The sequence below is a fragment of the Pan paniscus genome, chromosome 1, assembly GCF_029289425.2.
Source record: "Pan paniscus chromosome 1, NHGRI_mPanPan1-v2.0_pri, whole genome shotgun sequence".
In the NCBI taxonomy this organism is placed as follows: Eukaryota; Metazoa; Chordata; class Mammalia; order Primates; family Hominidae; genus Pan; species Pan paniscus.
In genome coordinates this window covers 133109548-133133740 of record NC_073249.2, presented here as the reverse complement: position 1 = coordinate 133133740, position 24193 = coordinate 133109548, and the positions used below count along the sequence as shown (strand labels likewise).

At 37.6% G+C, this 24193-nt stretch overlaps 1 protein-coding gene across 1 annotated transcript; it reads right to left on the bottom strand.

Moving 5' to 3' along the window:
* Positions 1 to 4: 4 nt before the first annotated feature.
* Positions 5 to 22743, bottom strand: GCLM (glutamate-cysteine ligase modifier subunit). The gene is made up of 7 exons (XM_034931468.3): positions 20602 to 22743; positions 16088 to 16153; positions 13144 to 13228; positions 9397 to 9456; positions 8182 to 8384; positions 6185 to 6299; positions 5 to 708 (listed from the first exon to the last, which is right to left on the bottom strand). The coding sequence occupies exons 1-7, from the start codon at positions 20725 to 20727 to the stop codon at positions 539 to 541; spliced, it is 825 nt and encodes a 274-aa protein (XP_034787359.1). The 5' UTR covers positions 20728 to 22743; the 3' UTR covers positions 5 to 538.
* Positions 22744 to 24193: the final 1450 nt, after the last annotated feature.

Genomic DNA, 24193 nt, shown 5'->3' with positions numbered 1-24193 from the left:
TTCATGTATTGAAGAGTGAATTTTATTTACACTACTAGTAAATCCCAGCTACTCCAGTTACTCTGATATATCTCATCAATGACAGGAAAAATATCTTCTTCCAGTATTTCAGTTTTAACAATTGTAATTAAATTGCTTGGTTATAATAAGAGTTAAGAAGCAATTAATGAATTTTTTTTGGAAATAAAAAATATGTATATACATTACCCTGATACCTAGGCCAAAATATATCTAACAACAAATTTTCTTGATTTATATTAGTCATAAAAATAAAGGAAAAATATATTGCAAGTATTTTCTTTATAGACAATTTCAATTAGAAAACAATAGTTGAAGGAAAGCAATACAGAGGTTCATGAGAATGGATTGATATGGAGGCAAGATAAGTATTTAAAACTTGACAGACAACATACTGTCAAATATGACGAAAGAATATCTGCCTCAATGACACCATTTACAGGCAGTAACTAGATTTTTACACATCTCAATTTTCTCTCATATTGAAGGAAATTACAGGTAAGTTATGCTCCTAAGTCAGTTAAGAACCCCTTCTTTTAGCTTGTAAAATGTAGCCTTTTGATTTGATAATTCCTCTACTTTTCACAATGACCGAATACCGCAGTAGCCACAGCGGCACCCACTCGTGCGCTTGAATGTCAGGAATGCTTTCCTGAAGAGCTTCTTGGAAACTTGCTTCAGAAAGCAGTTCTAAAAGAAACAACAACAAACAAAACTCCAGCGTGTTAAATTGGAAAACAAAAAAGCACTTTAGTATGTAGGTAAGCATTTAACATAACAAAAGAAACACCTCAACATTTAATATATAATATGCTTATTCTTCATGTGTGTGCTATGAATCTGAACCAGAATATTAGAAATTCCCAGGCAGTTATTTAAAAAGTATCTACACCTGTACCCCAGCCTATTTAATTCTTAACTTTTGGTGAGTGGAGCCTAGACATCTGCAGTTTTTTAAAGATCTCCAGGTGATTCTAATGTATAGTCAGGGAAAATACAGGAAAGTCTAAAGAAAAAAAAAGTAACTGATAATCCTATCAATTGGAGATGATATACCATTGTCATGCATTTCCTTACAACTTTTTTGGTGTATATGAGTATATATCTTCATATATATATATATATATATATATATATATCTTCATCCATATCTTGAATCTCTATATATCTCTAGATCTTATATCTGTATGTATGTGTATATCCATATCTTACAAAATTAGAAATCATACTGTAGTTAAAGCCTTATTTGCTTATCTTTTTCCACTTATATTGTGAATATTTTCCCATGTAATATTCTGTGAAAAGATCATTTTTAATAATTTCCCCACTACTATATTATATAGATATCATAATTCATATATTTCCTTATTATTGGTCAAAACATTTATGTTTTTCCTAATATTTTGCTAATAAGAATAATGCCAGGATAAACATTCTTTTTTAAAAAAAAAATATATATATTTTTGAGATGGCATCTCACTCTGTTGCCCAGGCTGGAGTGCAATGGTGTGATCTTGGCCCACTGCAACCTCCACCTCCCGGGTTCAAGCAATTCTCCTGCCTCAGCCTCCCAAGTAACTGGGATTACAGGCATGCACCACCATGCCTGGCTAATTTTATATTTTAGTAGAGATGGGGTTTCACCATGTTGGTCAGGCTGGTCTCGAACTCCTGACCTCAGGTGATCCACCCACCTTGGCCTCCTAAAGTGCTAGGATTACAAGTGTGAGCCACCGTGCCCGGCCTCGAAAAATATTTTCAAACCAAAATCGGTTTATTACACACACAAAAAGTTGTGTGATGGTAGGACAGAAGGACTATATATATATTATAACCATATTAATTACAGTACATTAAAATGGTGGTTTGCATTACAAATAAGTCTGTAAGTTTAAATATACTAGTGTTATTATCCAATGTATAGACTTTATATAATACATTTATCAGGAATGCCAAAAAAAGCCATATACACATAAATAATGCCCATTTTACAGGTGACATTTTAAAAATGAAAACACCAATGGCTCTGATGACACCTGGGGCATTGATCCATAAAAACCCTTTCTAAAAATAGAAATATTTGTACCAGCAATGCTTTCTTTAAGCATTTGAATACTTAAATCATTGCAAGACCATTTAAATAAATTTTCATTATCAACTATGTCTTACAAAAAAAAAGTCTACACATAAATTTATCTCCAAAAATGGAAGAAACAAACCGTCACAATGATGCAGATGATGAACATTTTAAAATGTATGCCTGGCTGTGGAATGAAGGGCCAAAGTACAAGTACATTCTTAAAGCTAGATACACGCTATATTGCCAACTGCTTTACAGAAAGGCTATACTTTACACTTCTACCAGCAGTTGATAATTTGAGAGTGCCGCAGTGCCAATTCTTTTTTTCTTTTCTTTTTTTTTTTTTTTTGAGGCAATGTCTTACTCTGTTGCCCAGGCTGGAGTGCAGTGGCATGATCACAGCTCACTGCAGCCTCAAACTTCTGGGCTCAATGCATCCTTCCACCTCATTCTCCTGAGTAGCTAGGACTAGAGGTGTGCGTCACCAAGGCCAGCTAATTTAATTATTATTATTATTATTATTATTGTAGATATGAGGTCTTACTATGTTGCTTAGGCTGGTCTCAAACTCCTGGACTCAAGTGATCCCCTGCCTTGGCCTCCCAAAGTGCTGGGATTACAGGTGTGAGCCACCATGCCCAGCAAATTCCAAGTTTATATCCAAGCTCTCTATGACTGCTCTGATGCCATATCCCACCACTCCTCTCCTCACTGCCTCACTCCTCTGGCCACACTGGCCTCACCTCCTTGCTGTATCCTGAAAACCTCAAGCACATTCACACCTTGGAGCCTCTGAATTAGCTTCTGCCTTTTCCTTGAACACACTTTTTCCAGATATTCACGTGGCTCACTCCCTTCCTGCAGGTCTCTGATTAATATTCCCTTAGTAGAGAGGCCTCTCTGACTGTACCATATAAAACAACAATTAACTTGGATACTCTTTCTCCTTCAGCCAAATTATCTCCATAGCATATACTACCACTTATCATATGTAACACTTATTTTATTGTCTGTCTCCTCCCATTAGAATATAAATTCCATGAGGGTTGGTTTTTGTCTGACTTGATCCTTTATCTCTAGTACCCAGAACAATGGCTGGCAAATGGTGCTCAAACGTCTATTAAATGCATCAATCAATATGGAAAGATTCCACTGGGGTCAGAAGCAACCTACAGATAGGCATTAAGTGAGCATCTTCACAGTTTGATTTCAGAGTGCTAAAGGACCCACCTACTCCCAAACTGCTGTGATACCTGAATAGCATTAGTAGTAAACGCTCAATCAATGTTAGCTATTTTCATGTGCCAGGTACTTTTCTGAGTACTTTACATGTATTAACTCAGTTAATCCACATGCTAACCCTATGAGATAGATTCTATTATCTCTTTATGGGGGGAAACCAAGGCAGAGAGGTTCGGTAAGTTGGCCAAGGTCACACCACTAGTAAATGGTAGTTTTCATATATAGAACGCAAATGTCTCCTTGGAAAAGTAACATTAATATGGATTTGTTTATCAGATTTTCTAACAGAGAAGACCCTGAGGGAAAGAGACATAATACAGATTGGATTTAATCGAAATGGGGGGCGGGGAACAAATAAAAATGGAAAGTTCTAAATTCAGGATCATCTACTTTACAATTTTACTCTCTAGTTAAATTGTTATTACACTTCTAGAACAAAGGGTAATGGAAAATAAACCCATTATGGGGAGTAAGGGTAATTTTTAGAACAGGGGGTAGACCTTCAGGGAATTTATAAACAAAATTCTATTTTAGATGACAAGCAGAGTTAAGTGTTTTACAGTTTTACAGAGTTAAATTTTACAGAGTTAAATGTTTTACAGTTAAATGTTTTACAGTTTTTACAGTTTGGTTGCTTAAAAAAATAAAAAATATGACACAAAATCAGAGACTATGCTATTCATTTAACTGCTTTTAAAATTTAATTATGGTTGAACTCTTTAGTCAGTAAACATGACAAATTAAATCGAGAGTTGCTTCATTATAGACTAAAGTGTCTGAAGGTTCATTAATGATAAATGCAGGATAAGCCTATACATTTTCACCAAAAGTCTTAGAATTAAAAAAGACAACTAAGTATCAAATTATGTAATATAAAAAATATAAAAAAGGATTAAATCTCTCTCCTCATATATATATGCAATATATTTTGCCATAACAATAATGTATTAGCACACATTCTAAATGTCAACATTTAGATATGTGAAAATAAAACACTAGGAACCTTAATATTTTCCTACTTCCTTTCCTACTAGAAAAAGGATTGAGTTTTTTTCAAGTGAAGCTAGAAGAGGGTACAGGCTGGATCATCAGCTGCTGGTAACAATTACTGTTAGAAGAGCCTCCAAAAAGTAAACAGACACATGACATCTGCCAACATATGGAAAGTTAAAATTTAAATGACTTATAGTTCAGAATAAATCAGCATAACAATTTGTTAGATTTTCACTAAAATGGCTTAAAAAATCAATTTACTTGATTGTGAAAGCTCTACTGGGAAGGCAAAAGTCACTGTATTTTATTCTGGTATGATTTAAATGAAAATGGATGGAGTTTTCAGACTGTAATACTGTAATACTAATGTTTCAAATCAAAGAGATTGTATAGTGGAAAAGGCTCCAAAATAATCCAAGACTTAAGCCAAGTTCAAACTTTGCCCAAAGCCAGCTGGGTGACCTTGGCTAGTTCCTTTCACTCTGAGGCTCTATTTCCTGACAAAAAAAAAGTATAGTTTCCGTTGTTGTGAGGATTATAGATAATCTCTCTGAGGCATTTGGCATGATGCTTATTCAAGGAAAAATAACTATTAAAACTCTTTCTCCTCCATCTCCCCCTCCTCTGATGAAACAGTGAAGAAATGAGAATGAAGTAGACTGCTAATAAATAGTATAAAGTCTTAAAAGATTATCCATAGCATTCTTAAAATGAGCAAACTGAATCAACCCACTGATATTGTGTCATCTTTTTAGGTATGGAAATAAAAGCTGAATATTTTTTCGGCGGGAATTATCTATGAAATATAATTTCCTCTAATATTTATTAAATCAGAACTTCCATAAAAATGTCATCGAGAATTAAAACTTTCGCAAGACATTTCTCACTTATAACCAAACATTTCTCATTTATACCAAAAATATGTAGTCATATACATTACTTAATAATATACAGGCTCTCTGAAACATTTATCTTTCCAAGTTATGTTCAATATTATCTTCCAAGTCTTTCTAGTTATCTTATAAAATGTTGTAAAAAATTATTCTATAAAAGGCAGACAAGCCATTCTCATTAATCAAATATTTCTGATTAACACTAAACGTCTTAATAAAATACCTACTTACCTATCCTAAGATGCTTATTAAGTTTTGAATTAAATTACATGTGCCACTTTTTCCAGATATTTATCTCCTTGAATAAAGTAGCCTTTTGTCCAGGCACAGTGGCTCATGCCTAAAATCCCAGCACCTTGGCAGGCCGAGGTGGGGGAATTGCTTGAGTCCAGAAATTCAAGCCCAGCCTGGGTGACATAGTGAAACCCTGTCTCTGCAAAAAATAGAAAAATTAGCTAAGTGTGGTGGTATGCGCCTGTAGTCCCAGCTACTCGGAAGGCTGAGGCAGGAGGAGAGCTTGAGTCCGGGAGGTGGAGACTGCAGTCAGTTGAGATCATGCCACTGCACTCCAGCCTGGGCGACAGAACAAGACTCCATCTCAAAACTAAATAAAAAATCAAGTGGCCTTTTGGTCCAGTCTTTGCTATACTAGATAGGATTATATATATTACTATTTAGAATGTCTCAAAAGATCTTTTCTGTGTAGTTTAATATTTGTGAACCTCAAAAGACCAGATGTTCAGGAAATGATCCCTTCACTTTTTTTTCCCCATTGGTACAGAGATAAAGTTTTCTGAAAATAAAATGAAGGCATATAGGTTTTGAACTAACCATTAAGAATAGTTCAGATAACACTGTATTTTTATCACTGTCCACATTTAAAATTATGTATCAACAAATACCTTTTTGTAAGACAAAAGCTTATGATCAATCTCTATAATGAAAATATCAGTTTTACCTTTTGGATCATTGTGAGTCAACAGCTGTATGTCAAATTGTTTAGCAAATGCAGTCAAATCTGGTGGCATCACACAGCACGAGGCAAGATTAACTTGGTTACTATTTGGTTTTACCTAGAAGTGAAAATAAAATCATGATATCACTACTAAATTAAATATAATACCAAAAGTAGAAAGCAATAAGCAATAAAATAACTTAATTTTAGAACATATGAAAAATCACAATCCACAGTGATTAAAGTTTACAAAATACTTTTACATTAATATCTTTATTAATATATGCTTTTCTAACCCAGGTTAGTAGTAATAGGGAAGAGGAATTCCCTATTACCTTTTCCCTATGTAATAGGGAAAGGAAATGTAACACTAGGGGAACGAAAAAGCCAACAGTACTACACTTTTTTTTTTTTTGAGATGGAGTCTTGCTCTGTCGCCCAGGCTGGAGTACAGTGGCGTGATCTTGGCTCACTGCAACCTCCACATACCAGGTTCAAGCAATTCTCCTGCCTCAGCCTCCCAAGTAGCTGGGATTACAGGTGCCTGCCACCATGCCCAGCTAATTTTTTGTATTTTTAGTAGAGACGGGGTTTCACCATGTTGGTCAGGCTGGTCTTGAACTCCTGACCTCAGGTGATCTACCCACCTCGGCCTCCCAAAGTGCTGGGCTTACAGGCGTGAGCCACCATGCCCAGCCTGGTACTACACTATTAAAAAGTCTCCTGCTAGAACCATTTAACAATCTAATACATCTGCCTAGAACACAAACATGATTTTTGTTAGTTTGTTAAGTGTGATGGTTTCAGCTACAGAGCAAATAGTTCTTAAAGGTAAAGGATCAAATACAAGTAAATACCTTTAATGTTAAAGTATAAAATATGGCTATGAATCAGACACATTTTGAAAGAGAAGAATTGACAGCTTCCAGTAGCTACACTGGTTAATTTACATTCTGAATCATCTAAGTCTCTCCAATAGTTTCTTGTCCTCATTCTGGCTATCATCAAGGAGAAGGGGAAATACTTTCTCTAGGTCTTCCTGTCCATAAGAAACTCTGAAAGCTCTGAAAAGGAGAAGGCTGAAGAAGTAGTAAAAGGAATAAAGAAATACTGAGAGTAAAGGTAAAATGCTAGTAAGTGACTTTCCTAATAATTTTATAGGTTATTAGACCAGAGAGTGGGAATAATTAATTTATGACACTCACTCCATATCAAGTTGTATGAACTGACAGTCTTACACATCTTTGAATAACAGCAAAATATCTGTTATATATAAAATATTCCCTTACTTAGGAAATTAGAGCCATGGTCTAATAGTACCTAAAGAAAAAGAAGGTTTTTCTTTCTTTTTTTTTTTTTTTTTGAGACAGAGTCTTGCTCTGTCACCCAGGCTGGAGTACAGTGGCACAATCTCAGCTCACTGCAACCTCCGCCTCTGAGGTTCAAGTGATTCTCCTGCCTCACCCTCCTGAGTAGCTGGGATTATAGGTGCACGCCACCATGCCTGGCTAATTTTTTTATTTTTAGTAGAGACAGGGTTTCACCATGTTGGTCAGGCTGGTCTTGAACTCCTGACCTCATGATCTGCTCGCCTCGGCCTCCCAAAGTGCTGGGATTACAGATGTGAGCCACCACACCCGGCCGTAAGGTTTTTCTTTAGGTATTATTGTTTTCAGCACATAAGTAGAACTGAAGGAAATGGCCTTAATTCATTTGGTATAAATGTTTTAACACACATCTTCTAGTATTTTTGTCACTCATTTTAACCGGGATTAACATTCAGTTCAATCAGAGATATATTTAAATAAAAACAAACAAAAACCTCAAATGATTTAGATAAAACCTGCCTCAAAACTCCTGCAGAAACAAAACAAAACTCCCACATGTGGAAAAGTCACCCCGCAGGGGTGGCCACTATGTGCATGATGCTCAACAGTGTGCAGCAAAGACTGAAAAGGGCAAGTTCTTCCTGGAGTGCTCATGATCCTGCCATCCCTTACCTGTGCCCACTGATACAGCTGTTCCAACTGTGTTTTGTCTAGATCAGAGGTACCTATGGCAACAATCTTTTTGCTCTGAACTAAGTTTTCTAATTCCTCCCAGTAAGGCTGTAAATGCTCCAAGGAAAGATTAACTCCATCTTCAATAGGAGGCGAAGCAATGATCACAGAATCCAGCTGTGCAACTCCAAGGACTGAACAGGCTGATAGGAAGGAAGACACAAAGAAAATAAATGCTTACATCATAAAAACAAATATTTCTAATGTTTTCAAAGTATCCCACTGAATTCTGTCCATATTCTTCACTTGTTTTCAAAATAACAGATTATTTCATAGTTTACTTTTCATTTAGAACATTTCTATCTTTCAAAAATGTGTAAGTGCCCATTTACCTACTTGCTCTGTGTGGCAGACAAGTGGGTTTCTCTGACCTGCCTTATTCCTAGGCAGATTGCAGCTACTACTACATGCTCCTCTTTCTAGGCAACAAAATTTCTTCTTGTTTCCTAGGTCCCAGAAGTTTTTAGTAGCTCCCTTATCTTCATAAAATTTTCTTCTCCAGTTCTACTTGCTCACTACTATCGCATATGGATGATCACAAGAATTATGACCTAATATTCTGTAACTAGTAGTCACAGCAAAGAATAAGCTTGAGACACTGAAAAACTGAATGTTTGGTCTTAATCCATATTTATAGAGGTAGATAATTTCTTAATTCTATAAAAATAATTTAAGAGCTTATTTTAAATGATTATTCATTCTAAAGTTACATTAAAGAGCCAATTATTTAAGTTTTCAATATATGTAAATACTGGAATAATTTTTTATTTAAGTATTGAATAACTTTAATATCACAATAACCTAAGTGCTAAAAATAGATATACTTGGATTTTTTTTTTTTTTTTTTGCTGTTGTTTGGTTTTGATATTTCACCTCTAGTACTAAAAGGGCTAAGAATAAGAACTTCTATCTCCAAATGGATAGTGAACATTTAAGTACATTACACCTTTTACATTCCTCTTGCATATCAAAATATGACCCTACATAAGTCAGTATGATTTTACAGAAGCCTTAAGAAACTAAGCTAGAACTTTAAAAGGTAAAATTGGAATCAACTCATTTTCTTTTTACCTGGACCTAAGCACAAGTTATAACTAATACACCTATACTAATTTAAAGTCCACTATTAAGATAAAAAATTCAGTTTTTGCTTACCCATGTCAACTGCACTTCTAGTTGATGATGAAGAGTTTGATTCTACAATGAACAGTTTTGCTGGGTAACAAAGAAAACAAAACTGATTACTACATTTGGATACACATTTCACTATATGCTAGTATTAACACTACTATAATACTAAGATGTCAGATAATCCTGAATGAATTATTTTTCCTTTCCCAGTCACATAACTTTATAGTTTTAATTTTAAGACATAAATGTATAGTTCCACTATACTTTTAAAATCATGTGCTAGTTGCTAACAAATATATGTTTATCAAAACAAAAAGTAAATATTTATTTCCCATTTATTAGAAGGCAGGTTAGATAACTATTGGAGCTTAAATTACTTGAAATTTATACTTTTATGACTTAAACATTAATAGAGCACATTATATACTTTCTCCAATAAACCAAAATCTATATACAAAGACTAAATTGAAAATGTAATGAGAAGAAAACTGAAAAAAAAAAAAAAAAAAAAAAGGCCACAATTCTACCTTCCCAATACAATCATTTTCATTTTCAGACACTATCTTCCAGTTTTTGGTCATATGAAGTAGGGCATAACATTATTTCCTCTTCTATTTGGTTTACCTTTATGTAATAAATATTTAAAATATATTTCTATGTAGTATTTAGTTATCTCAAAATTTCTTTAATTTTAAAAATTTTTTGTAGAGACAGGGTCTCATTATACTGCCCAGGCTGGCCTTGAACTCTTGGCCTCAAAGGACCCTCCCGCTTCAGCCTCCCAAAGTGCTGTGATTACAGGTGTGAATCACCACAATTTTTTTTTTTGAGACAGGGTCTCACTTTCATCCAGGCTGGAGTGCAGTGGTGCGATCACGGCTCACTGCAGCATCAACCTTCTGAGCTCAAGTGTTCCTTTCACCTCAGCCTCCCAAGTAGCTAGGACTACAGGCATGTACCAATACACCTGGCTAATTTTCATTTTTTTGTAGACACAGGGTCTCGATATGTTGCCCAGGGGCTCTTGAACTCCTGGTCTCAAACAATCTTCCCAAGGTGCTAGGATTACAGCACCACACCAGGCCAAGATTTTTTTTATCTTAATAGTCATGTGCTTACTGTAGAAATAACAAAGACCTATAAAAGCAGAAAGACCAAAAAGAATTGCCAGTCTCATCACCCAAATTACTGTTTAGATTTCTGTGTATTCTGTGGCTTTTTTTCCACTTAGGGGTGGCCTTGAACGTATTCTATGTTTTTAGTGTATAATTTTACATACTTTTTTTTTTTTGAGACAGAGTCTCCCTCTGTCGCCCAGTGGTGCCATCTTGGTTCATTGCAACCTCCTCCTGGGTTCAAGCAATTCTCGTGCCTCAGCCACCCAAGTAGCTGGGATTATAGGCCTGCGCCACCATGCCTGGCTAATTTTTGTATTTTTAGTAGAGACGGGGTTTTGCCATGTTGTCCAGGCTGGTCTCGAACTCCTGGCCTCAAGTGATCCACCCGACTCGCCTCCCAAAGTGCTGGGATTACAGGCGTGAGCCACTGCGCCCAGCCAATTTTACATGCTCATTTTTTAATGGTTGAATATTATTTTGTAAATTTTGAAGAGTGTCATTTATTAAATGAGTTCTACTTATTGAACATTTAGGTTAGTAAATGTTCCAGTACTAGTTCCAGTTTTCTGTTTTCGCATATATAATGCCAAAACAAACATCTTAGTAACTTTTTGTTCAGCATTATACTATATAATTTCCCAGGGATGAATTGTTAGAAATGTGATTATGAGTCAAAGCATGTGACGTTTTGTGTGAGTCTTATTATATTTTAAAAGATGTGTGCCAGTTTACCACACCACCACCAATTAAGAATTGCTCTTCTAACAACATAGGATGCTATTATTAATTTTTTTTTAAAACTTAGTAGGTACAATGCATACCTACCCAAGACCACATTAATTGTCATTTCTTTGGTTACTAGGAAAGTTGAGTCATTTTCTATATTTGTAATATTGAGGTTTTGGTTTCATTCAAATTCAACTTTATATGTACATATTTACTTTATGTAAACTCACTGTTCAAAAAAATAAATGTATTCAATAGACAAACAGGTAGAGTAGCAGAAGAGCAACAAAAAAAATCAAAAGAGGAAATGGAGAAAAATAAGGCTAATGAAATACCCTTACATAAAGTGCCTGACATTCGATATATGCAACACATTTTCTTCTACGTTTCTTATATGAGTCCCTTCCTTCCTACTGCTAGGTGATCTCCCTAAAAACACTGCTTCCCTGAGATTACTCTCTATTGAACAGCCATCCTAGCTTCTCTACTAGATGAGAGTCGGTATTTACTATTTTGGTCTAACTTTAGCCCCTATAACTCTATGAAAGCCCCCCCCAATACTATTTCTCTGTCCATGAATTTGTGCCATCTGAAATGGCCTCCTCTCTCTGAAGGATGAGGTTTTTTTAGATAGGTAGAAAGAGGAAAGCTCTTTATATGGGGAGAATTTTGATACCTATAAAAAAATCTCAAGCCCTCTAGGAACCGAGGACAACTTCTAAGAGACCCAAGATGGAACTAAATCATGAATTACAGTCAACCTCAGAAAGAATGTTGCTTTACGTCCTTTCCAACACAAACAGCAATGTGAAATTAACAGGAAAAAATGGGTTTTGGAGTTAGGCATACCTGAGTGGATTCCTGGTTCAACCACTTACTGGTTGTATGACAACCTTCAAGTTATTTAGTATCACTAATGCAATGCAGTAACAGACTTAACTTGCAGGATTGTCTTGAGAATTAAATGAGAAAATATAACCATAAAGTACCAAGCACAGTGCCTGGCACAAAGCAAGACTCAATAAATGGTAGTTACTATAATTAGATTAAAAAGACAATACCCTATCTCATCTTACATGTAATTTATTATTATTATCCATCTCAATAATAATAAAATAGCAACAACCACAATAATAACAACATGGTAGCAAATAATAGCTACCTAGAACTTACTTTGAGGCAAACACTGTGCTAAGTGCTTCTTTTGTTATTTCATCCAGTTTACAAAGAAGCCGGAGAAACAGGTACATCCCCATTTTATAGAAGAGAAAACTGAGACTCAGGGAGGTTAAAGTCTTTGTTAGCCCAACATTATACTAGCCTGTAATCTGCACACCCCGAAACTTCAAAGCTCAAGCTTTTAATGACTATGCTATGCTAATTGTAAGGTGAGGGCAGAGATGGCACATCTTTTCATTTTTGTATTCCTTGAGTATAGTACAGTTTCTGGAATTTGTCACTTATTACATTTCCTGAATGGGTGTTACAGTATTTTCTTTCTCTTCATGTAACTTGCCCAGGTTTCTTTTTATATTCCCAGGTGACCTCACACATTGCTTACCAGTATCTTACCAGGAAGGGGGTGCTTATGCTTGCTTTGGGTGGATGCTGCTTCTAAGCCTTCCCTTTATCCTTTCCATCTCCTTCATCTTAATCTTTCTACTGCTCTGAAGTTTGACACATAAATTACATGACATGATGACATCATCATGAAGAACAGCAAGTTGAAGTTCTATTCTGACTCTCATATAATAGCCAGCACTGACCTCTTATAACTCCATCTTGGAGTTTAAGTAAAATTATGCTAAAAAAGAATTTTTGTATTTCCCACATTTAGTGTCTGAGCAAAGAAAGGCTTATTCTAATGCCTAACAAAATCTATCACTTCCGCTATGTAACAAAATAAACAGAAAAGACTGGACTTTACCAGAAACTTTCATTTCTTCTCTTTCATCAGGATTTATCTTTTCTACTGCATGAGATACAGTGCATTCCAAGACATCTGGAAACTCCTATAATAAACACAATATTTAAAATAAATATAAAATTTAATGCTTCTGATTAATTATAAAATTTTCTATTATCCATAATGCCTTTTAGAATCAGAGAACCTATAAGACAACAGAGTTCTCTACCTGAGGTCTGGGTGGGCTTCACAAGGGTTGTAAAGCTCTGAAATAAAGGTAAAGTGGGGTGTGTGTGTGTGTGTGTGTGTTTGTGTGTGTGTATCTATTTTCTAGGAAGATGTATCTCATTTTGACCAGGTATTTAGAAAGAAGCATGATCAAAAAAATTAAAAATAAACAAGCAGTGGAGGGATATGTGAGGAGTTAGAAACAGTAGCACAGCAGATAATTTTACTCTAAAAAGAAACCAATGAAAATAATATCCACTCTAGATGACATAATAAACACGTTCTACATTAATTACAAGCATTTTCTTTTACTTTTTAATTTATTTGGATTTTAATGTTATTGAACTTTAACCTGTAAGGGGATTTAGTTTTTGGGTTTTTTTGTTTGTTTGTTTTGTTTTGTTTTGTTTTGAGACAGAGTCTCGCTCTGTCGCCCAGGCTGGAGTGCAGTGGCACGATCTCGGCTCACTGCAAGCTCTGCCTCCCGGGTTCACACCATCCTCCTGCCTCAGTGTCCCGAGTAGCTGGGACTACAGGTGCACGCCGCCACGCCTGACTAATTTTTTGTATTTTTAGTAGAGACAGGGTTTCACCGTGTTAGCTAGGATGGTCTCCATCTCCTGACCTTGTGATCCACCCACCTCGGCCTCCCAAAGTGCTGGGATTACAGGCATGAGCCACCGCGCCCAGCCTGTTTTTTTTTTTTTTAAATAGACTTTTTTTTTTAGAGCAGTTTTAGGTTCACAAGAATATCAAGTAGAAGGTAGATTGAACAGATTTCTCATTCACTCCCTACATTCACATCCACACAGCCTCCCCCATTATCAACATACCCGCCACAGTGGTATACATTTGTTACACTTGATGAACCTACATTGACATGTCATAATCACCCAAGTCCAGTTTATCTTAGGGTTTACTCTTGGTGCTGCATAGTTTATGGATTTAGAAAACCGTATAATAACATGTATCCACCATTACAATATCATATGCAGTAGTTTCATTGACATACAAATCCTGTGCTCTGCCTATTCATCCCTCCGTCCCTGCTAACCCCTGGCAACAACTGATCTTTTTACTAGTTTTTTTACTAGACTAGCAAAACTATAGTCTACATAGTTTTGTTTTTTCCAGAATATCAAATAGTTGATATCATACATTATGTAGCTTTTTCAGATTGGCTTCTTTTACTTAGAAATATGCACTCAAGTTTCCTCTATGTCTTTTCATGGCTTGATAGCTCATTTCTTTTAAGCACTGAATAATATTATATTGTCTGGATAGTTTATATATGCATTCATAATTTATATATACACTCGCCTACTGAAGAACATCTTGGTTGCTTCAAATTTTAGCAATTATGAATGGAGCTGCTATAAATATCCATGCACAGGTCTGTGTGTGGAAATAAGTTCTTAGCTTCTTTGGGTAGATACTAAGGAGCATAATTGCTGATTTTATGACAATAGTATATTTAGTTTTATAATCACAAGCATTTTATTCTTATTTATTTATTTATTTAATTTTATTATTATTATTTTTTTGAGACAGAGTCTCACTCTCTTGCCCAGGCTAGAGTGCAGTGGTGTGATCTCAGCTCACTGCAACCTCTGCCTCCCAGGTTCAAGTGATTCTCCTGCCTCAGCCTCCCGAGTAGCTGGGATTACAGGCGGGTACCACCACGCCTGGCTTTTTTTTTTTTTTTTTTTTTTTGTATTTTTAGTAGAGATGGGGTTTCACCATGTTGGCCAGACTGGTCTCAAACTCCTGACCTCAGGTGATCTACCTGCTTCAGCCTCCCAAAGTGCTGGGATTATAGGCGTGAGCCACTGCGCCCAGCCTGTAATCACAAGCATTGTAAACCAAAACTTTTTTTTTTCCTGAGTGCAGCAGAAAAAAGCAAAGGCTATTTGAATGTATTTTAATGAAAAATTTACAAGGATAATGAGAAAATATTAGTACATATAAATCAGATACATATTAACTTACATTTACAATATCATACCAAGTAAACGGCAAAGGCTTTCCCATGATTCTTGAGCACTTTCACAGCACGTATCAGGGGTTCAGTAAGTGTTTACAAGTCAAGCATAAGTAGAATAAATAGTCATTTCAGAGAAACAGAGATTGATTTAAAAAAAAACATAACTCAATGTCTATATAGTAGCTATAGAGTTACATGGTTGCAGTATGCCCAGGGGAACTAGTATTTCCAGCACATGTCCTTTTCCATACTTTTAAAGTAGCCTAAGTAATGTGCTGTGAGCCTTTGACTGAGTTGGATTTCAAAGTGTGTTTTAGGGTTTTGAACATTAACATTTATGATAGTAGCCATATACTGACATTTAGTGGAACACAGTTCCTTATTGTTTCATCAGAAACTGACATTTGAAAAATTACTTCTAGTGATGTTGAGTCTACCAAAGCAATCTACCAATCACAATTCCTCTCCTAGACCAAATATAAACTGAAATAAAACACTGATAGTGAGGAAACCGTGGTGAGAATTAAGCATGAGAATCCTAGTATCTTGTCTGGTTAAAGAGTTGCCTACGGTCTAGATTTTCTGTTTTATGCATAAGCCTACTGGATCAGAGTGCCGTCTCAGCAAATCAACCACAGAGAGTTTATGGCTAATTGCCTATTTGACTTCCCTCACAAAACTGAAGAAATTAACTTCCTGTTTACTTTACTTCCTTTTTGACCTGCATGATTTTTGCATTCACATTTCACTTACCCTGACCAAATCTGGGTTGATTTGGGAACTCCATTCATTCAAGGTTTTTTGGATACAATCATGAAGCTGCAAAAGGAATGCATTTTGAAACTGTTAATCAAAGTCTATATACTTTTCTGTACTTCTACAATAAGAATATATTAATTTGATAAGCAGGAAAAAAAAGATAGCAACAGGAAATACCATACAAACCCCAATTTTAATCCTACAAGTTTTTTGTTTCCTTCAACATACATAAATTCAGGCCTGTTTTCATCCTACTCTTGTTTCTCAAATGTTCTTGAACTAAAGCAGTTGTCTAATTACTTTAAAGCTTTTTTTGTACCAGTGAAAATTTAAGCTAACTGTTGAGACACAAAAGCATTCATAGGCCAGGTATAGTGGCTCATGCCTGTAATCCCAGCACTTTGGGAGGCTGAGGGGGGCAAATCACTTGAGGTGAGGAGTTCAAGACCAGCCTGGCCAACATGGTGAAACCCTGTCTCTACTAAAAATACAAAAATCATGTGGGCGTAGTAGTGCATGCCTGTAGTAGCTACTCGGGTGGCTGAGGCAGGACAATTTTGCTTGAACCCAGGAGGTGGAGGTTATAGTGCGCTGAGATGATGCCATTTCATTCCAGCCTGGGCAACAGAGCAAGACTCTATTTCCAAAAAAAAAAAAAAAAAAGGCATTCATAAAGAAACAAAAATAAGGTTTATAAACAGAGGAACTTGGAGTCAAGCCCAGGCTGTCTGACTAGAATTCATATCACAACTATGCTACATTTCTCAAAGACAAACAAATTAAATTATTAGAGAATAAGTGTGGCTGGTAAATCCTACCTCAGATTCACCTGTGCTGTTTATTAAAATTTCAGACTCCTGAGCCTAATCCTAGACCCACTGAATCATTCTCCAAGAGCAGTTTGGACTTTCATTTTAACAAGCATCCTAAGGAGAGTACTTTATCTACGTACTCTAAAGTCTGAGAACCACCAGGATAGACATATCTTGCAGAACTCAACTTGTATGACACTCCAGAAGTCATTTCGTAACATTTAGGTGCACCTCTAACCTGTCTTCCATGTTTTCTTAGATAAACAAAAAAAAATTTATACAAATATTATAGTATGTTGTAAATTAATTCAAACATACTTTATTAAAGTGTATTTCAGACTTATTTGATAGTAGTCCAAAGTAAGACATACATTCACATAGTGAGCAAAGACCTATATACATATAATGGAACAAAACAGTCATAAAGCGGTATTTATGCTCACAACATGCCAGGCACTCTAATGGCTTCCAATATATTAATTAGAAAAAATATACTGGTCCATGACTCACTGAACTGATTTATGACCACTAATGGGCCAAACCTGGCAATCTGAAATCACTGCCTTATTAGATAACCAAGGACACAGTGTTTTGCATTCTTCTGTGGGCAATCAATGAAAACACAAATGAGTAACTAGAGGCAAGCCCCTGAATTGCAAAAGCACTTTCCTAATAGAAACAGCAGACACTAAACTTCTGAACTATCTGAACTATGACTGCTTATGATAAAAACTGATACAACCACTTTACTACGTATATCTTAGTACACATGATTACAAGAGATAACTGGTTTATCAATTTAAGGGCACAGAACTACCTATGTTAAGATTTACAATCCATAATAATAATTTACATGCTAGTCACAACAATTCACTTGAATTCAAATTATAAGGTCTAGATCTTTATGTAAAGCATATTTATAATCAAATTTAAGTCAGTGGATGAAAATGAGTTGATAATCATTCCAGATAGAATTATAAGTCATAGTATTCTCTTAAAAATTAGTAAAAATGGAAGGAGCAGAACCAACTAGAGGTTAAAAATTCTATCGGAAGTGCTTTGGCTCAAATCGTGGGATAATTCTAAGAAATTTCCCTCTGGAAGGATGGCTCATTTGCACACTTGAGGCTTTCCTGATGAATTCCTCAATTCAGGAAGGTAAGTCTATTTTTATAGTATTCACCCTCTTCTTGAAACCATTTCTTTAATTAATCTTGGATTCTGCAAAATGTCAGGACAAATCATAAAACAGTCTAATGTTATAATTACGTAGGAAATTCATTGACTTTATCACAAGCCTAATTATTTTTAATCTTGTAAATTACATGTTCGCTATATTGACTAAACATTAACCTTGTACTTGGGTTAATGTTTGTCATTAACATTAATGTTTATGTTTGTTCTCTGCTCTCTTCATTCTTATAATACACACCCAATATCACTGAGTATAAGCATCACCACAACTTAGCCTACCATTAGATCTGGAGTTGTATAAGAATTTTTTAAATACCATGATTCAACCGGTCAAACACCCTTACAACAAAGAACTGGGCAAAACAGTCCTATAATGGTCCACTTACAAACTATTTGATTTCATAAAATTCCAGTGAGACAAAAAATCTGGGCAGAGGTCATAACATTTTTTAAAAAATTAGAACTAGAAGAGACCTTGTAAGAAATTTAACTGAACTCTTGACCCAACATGTACATTTTCTCAAAAATAAGTGATTTGTTCAGTTTATTTAATTTCTTCAGTGAAGCCGAACTGTTCCAAGTAGTACATCCCAATTTGGAGCTCTGGATGTTACAAAGTTCTTTTACACAGAAACAAAATGTGCCTCCCCTTTTGCTCTTACCAAGCAGTCATAGTTTCCCTACAGTATGATGCCATTCCTTCAAGTTTTCCTGAAATGTTTTCTAGTTTCTTTAGTTTTATCCTACTGTTATGAAGCACCCTAAATAAAACACTAGAAACCAGAATTAGTCCTTTGAACAATGTTTTACAAACTGTGGTGTGTGACTCTGAGCATCAAGAAATCAACATTTTAAAAATTAAAATAAGAGAAAAAATCAGAATATACGGTATAAGGGCTAATATCTTTTTGTGAAACCTGTTTCAGATATACTGATTATACAACTATTAACTGGATTGCAAAGTAAAATGTACTTCTTACTGTGTTTGCAGTCAGAAACTCTTTTGAGTCACTACTTTAGAGTATGCTATTGTGAGATAGGTAAAATTTCACCCAATAATATCAATATACGTGCAAAATTCTGTATTGAACTACCACCAACAGTACTGGAAGAAATTAAGAGTCTATGTACCAAATACAGAAATATTTATCTGTGGGAGAAACAGCCAAAGTAGGTGGTTTAAATAAAACAAAACATACACACTGAGCTGGAACGTGAACACAGAATATGGTACAGACTCAGATTCCTACTAAAGTTACAAGCAAGAGTTCTCATCTCTTGATGGGCACTGACCCCAACAACAGGCCTGGGCACAGGTCCAGCACTTAACTCAGAGGGATGCCGTGTGCTGCTGCACGGTCTGTTACCAACATCTCATAGAAGAGAGCAGAAACCACTTAGGAACACAGCTGATTTAGGAAGGTTTTTCTAAACACACATAGTTTAGGAAGGTTTTTCTCTTAATTAAGATTTATCTTTCTGATGGAACCAGATGACAGGGAGATAGATGCCTGCATGGTGAGCGTTTTCATATATTACCTCTTAATTCTCACAACAACCTGATGTGGAAGGTGTTATTATCCAACTTTAAAGTAACTTTTCCAAAGTCATATAGCTCCTAAATCTAAAGATTTTGTTATTTTTTAAATACTAAAATTGTCCCATACCACCAATATGCACAATGTGCAGTGGATGACTATCCGCTCAGAAATGGCCAACAAATAGGTAACAAGTTTGTAATTCCAGATTAATCTCTGTCACCTCCAACTAGTGACTAGTCTTTTTATTTTCCAGTTTTTACAAAACTTTAATTTTTGAATTGATAGATTATATTTGTACATATTTATGGGGCACATGTGATATTCTGTTACATGCATAGAATGTACAATGATATTGTTACATGCATAGAATGTGTACTGATAAAGCATACATAGATGCACAGATAAGTGCATAAAATGTGTAATGACTAAAGTCAGGGTATTTAGGGTATTCCAAAGCCAAAATTGAGTGCTTACTCATTTGCCTCACTGCAATAGAGAGTCTAATGTCAACATTCTAAAAGTTAGGTGTACTATGAATACTACTTCATCTGAATGCACCAAAGGATAATCTCCGAAAATATTCCTTTACCTGGACAGCGTGGGGGAAGGAAGCGAGAGATGTGGAGAGAGACGGAGCGACGTCCTGGCCCTCTGTGACCTCCGTGCCAGGAAGAGGGACCCAGGATGTTTGAGAGTTTTGCTACCAGCCTTAAGCACCGAGAGAGGTGTCACTCAGTGCGCAGCTGCACCAGCTAAGTTTTTTAGACGCGTTGCCCTCGGCAGCGGGTTTGGACCCAAGGTCGCGTCGACACTGGCCCCAGCATCTTCCCGCGGGCGGAGCCCAGGTGCGCGCGAGGCCCTGCCACCCTCCCTCGCCCGCGGGCGCTTCTCCCTTGCCGGAACCGCCGGCCCCGCCCGAGGCCTGCCCCGGGAGCCCCGCGGCGAGTGTCGCCGCGCTCACCTCCTCGCTGTGCGTGGACGGGCACTTCTTCCGCAGGCGGCCCCAGTTCAGCAGGTTCCCCGTCTGCAGGTGCAGGGTGCGGGCCCGCGCCAGGAGCGCCTTGGCCGCGCGGCTGTCGGTGCCCATGGCAGCGGCCGCCCAGGGGCCGAGCAGCGAAGGGGCTGCGGGCGGGCGGGCGGGCAGGCAGGCGGCCGCCCCACAGGACGCGGTGCCCGAGGCCCGAGAGAGACCCGAGAGGGAGCGCGAGGCTGCCGGCGCCGCGCGGCTGGAGCCTGGTCTGCGCTCGGGCCCGAGGGAGGCCGGACGGCGGCTGGGCGGCGGCGGGAAAGGAAGGCACCGGTGGCTGCGGCTCCGGCTCCGGCTACTGCGGCCGCAGCGGGAGAGCTGATTCCAAACTGAGGGAGCTGTTTCCTGGAAGACAATGACTAAGCAGAAATCGTAGCCGAGAAAGTGCTTCGTAACCGTTACTCATCCCGCGGCGGGGCAGGGGCGGGGCGCGAATGGGCTGCGGGACGCCGGCCCGCAAGTGACTGGCCCTCGGCCTGCGGCGGGCGTGGCGACGGGTGGTGCGCGGCGGGCGCGCGGGTCGAGAGAGCGTGGCGGCGCGGCCCGGAGCGCAGCGCGCGGCAGGGCTCCCCCTGGCGGTCAGAGGACAGCGCGAGGCAGACACCGCCTCCGCCTGGTGAGGTCTCCCGGCGTTCAGGTCGCGGCTCCGCCCACGGCCGCCCCGGGGTCGGCTTCCTACACGTCTCTTTAAAGGGCAGCCTGAGCGGCCACCGGGACTCGGAAATGCTACGTAAGTTTTCGTTCTCAGAAGCAGCTGTTTATGCGCAAGCGCCCCCTTCTTCTTTTCGCTTTGCTACCTTCAAGGACCTTCTCCCAAACTGCTAATTTTTCTTCATCCGTTAAAGGTCTATTGATTCACATTACTTGCTGGCAGTGTGTGAAGTCAACGAACAAGACTGAGTCTTTGCCCTTGAGACGCGTACACTCTACCCAGAGACAAGTTCTAAGCACAGGAAACAAGTAATTTTATAAGAACATCACAGGGCAGTTATTCTCCAGATGAATTCGGATTAAAGAGGACACTTGAGCCGGTGAGATCACAGAAAGCTTTTATCACCCACCCCTTTAGAGGTGGTCGAGATTATTTACCCCTATTAAATTTCACGTGTGGTGGTGGAGTCGGTATAAACATCAAATTGAACATGTATTGAGCTTTCCTCAACAATCTTTCACATTCGTTGAAGTGAATCAGATTATTAAAGGCAAAATGAGATTCTCATTATAAGCGGGGACAATATAGTTATTGAAAAGAGAGATGAACCAGTTGGTAAAATGGTAAGAATTAGGGGAGGGATGGGAAAAAAGATCTTTCTAGGAAGTTAGAAATTGAGCCTGATGTTGAGTAAATATTTGTTGGCTGAATGAATGATGGTAAGAGTTCATTGAACGAGCTTGCGCTGCTTTTTTTTTTTTTTTTGGATATTGATTTTTTATTACAGTGAAAGAGCTACCCACAAGCACCACCACTACTTAAACACATTTTGATGCACTGTAACATACAATTAACACTTATTGTAAATAATTCCAACATATACAAAAATAGCAAGAATACTATAATGAAACCCGATATAACTATCGTCTGAACTCAAGATTGAATAAGATTTGTCTATACTTTTTGTTTTATAATACTTTAAGTTCTAGGGTACATGTGCACAATGTGCAGGTTTGTTACAGATGTATACAAGTGCCATGTTGGTTTGCTGCACCCATTAATTCGTCATTTACATTAGGTATTTCTCCTAATGCTATCCCTCCGCCAACCCCCCACCCCATGACAGGCCCCAGTGTGTGATGTTTCCCACCCTGTGTCCAAGTGTTCTCATGGTTCAGTTCCCACCTATGAGTGAGAACATGCAGCGTTTGGTTTTCTGTCCTTGCGACAATTTGCTCAGAATGATGGTTTCCAGCTTCATCCATTCCCTACAAAGGACATGAACTCATCCTTTTTGATGGCTGCATAGTATTCCATGGTGTGTATGTGCCACATTTTCTTAATCCAGTCTATCATTGATGGACATTTGGGTTGGTTCCAAGTCTTTGCTATTGTGAATAGTGCCAAAATAAACATACCTGTGCATGTGTCTTCATAGTAGCATGATTTATAATCCGTTGGGTATATACCCAGTAATGAGATCGCTAGGTCAAATGGTATTTCTAGTTCTAGACCCTTGAGGAGTCACCACACTGTCTTCCACAATGTTGAACTAGTTTACACTACCACTGACAGTGTAAAAGTGTTCCCAGTTCTCCACATCCTCTCCAGCACCTGTTGTTTCCTGACTTTTTAATGATTGCCATTCTAACTGGTGTGAGATGGTATCTCATTGTGGTTTTGATTTGCATTTCTCTGATGACCAGTGATGATAAGCATTTTTTCATGTGTCTGTTGGCTGCATAAATGTCTTCTTTTGAAAAGTGTCTGTTCATATACTTTGCCCACTTTTTGATGGGGTTGTTTGATTTTTTCTTGTAAATTTGTTTGAGTTCATTGTAGATTCTGGATATTAGCCCTTTGTCAGATGGGTAGATTGCAAAAATTTTCTCCCATTCTGTAGGTTGCCTGTTCACTCTGATGGTAGTTTCTTTTGCTGTGCAGAAGCTCTTTAGTTTAATTAGATCCCATTTGTCTATTTTGGCTTTTGTTGCCATTGCTTTTGGTGTTTTAGTCATGAAGTCCTTGCCCATGCCTATGTCCTGAATGGTATTTCCTAGGTTTTCTTCTAGGGTTTTTATGGTTTTAGGTATAACATTTAAGTCTTTAATCCATCTCGAATTAATTTTTGTATAAGGTGTAAGGAAGGGATCCAGTTTCAGCTTTCTACATATGGCTAGCCAATTTCCCCAGCACCATTTATTAAATAGGGAATCCTTTCCCCATTTCTTGTTTTTGTCAGGTTTGTCAAAGATCAGATGGTTGTAGATGTGTGGTGTTATTTCTGAGGCCTCTATTCTGTTCCATTGGTCTGTATCTCTCTTTTGTACCATGCTGTTTTGGTTACTGTAGCCTTGTAGTATGGTTTGAAGTCAGGTAGCATGATGCCTCCGGCTTTGTTCTTTTTGCTTAGGATTGTCTTGGCAATGCAGGCTCTTTTTTGGTTCCATATGAACTTTAAAGTAGTTTTTTCCCATTCTGTGAAGAAAGTCATTGGTAGCTTGATGGGGATGGCATTGAATCTATAAATTACCTTGGGCAGTGTGGCCATTTTCACACTATTGTTTCTTCCTATCCATGAGCATGGAATATTCTTCCGTTTGTTTGTGTCCTCTTTTATTTTGTTGAGCAGTGTGTAGTTCTCCTTGAAGAGGTCCTTCTCATCCCTTGTAAGATGGATTCCTAGGTATTTTATTCTTTTCAAAGCAATTGTGAATGGCAGTTCTCTCATGATTTGGCTCTCTGTTTGTCTGTTATTGGTGTAGAGGAATGCTCGTGATTTTTGCACATTGAATTTGTATCCTGAGACTTTGCTGAAGTTGCTTATCAGCTTAAGGAGATTTTGGGCTGAGATGATGGGGTTTTCTAAATATA

Bases quoted from the DNA above. Each gene is read 5' to 3' on its own strand.
- GCLM (XM_034931468.3), bottom strand. From the start codon at position 20,727: ATGGGCACCGACAGCCGCGCGGCCAAGGCGCTCCTGGCGCGGGCCCGC. The intron at 16,154-20,601 runs GTGAGCGCGGCG...TTCCTTTTGCAG, and splicing joins CGTCCACGCACAGCGAGGAG to CTTCATGATTGTATCCAAAA. The intron at 709-6,184 runs GTAAAACTGATA...TGTTTCTTTTAG, and splicing joins GACTCACAATGATCCAAAAG to AACTGCTTTCTGAAGCAAGT.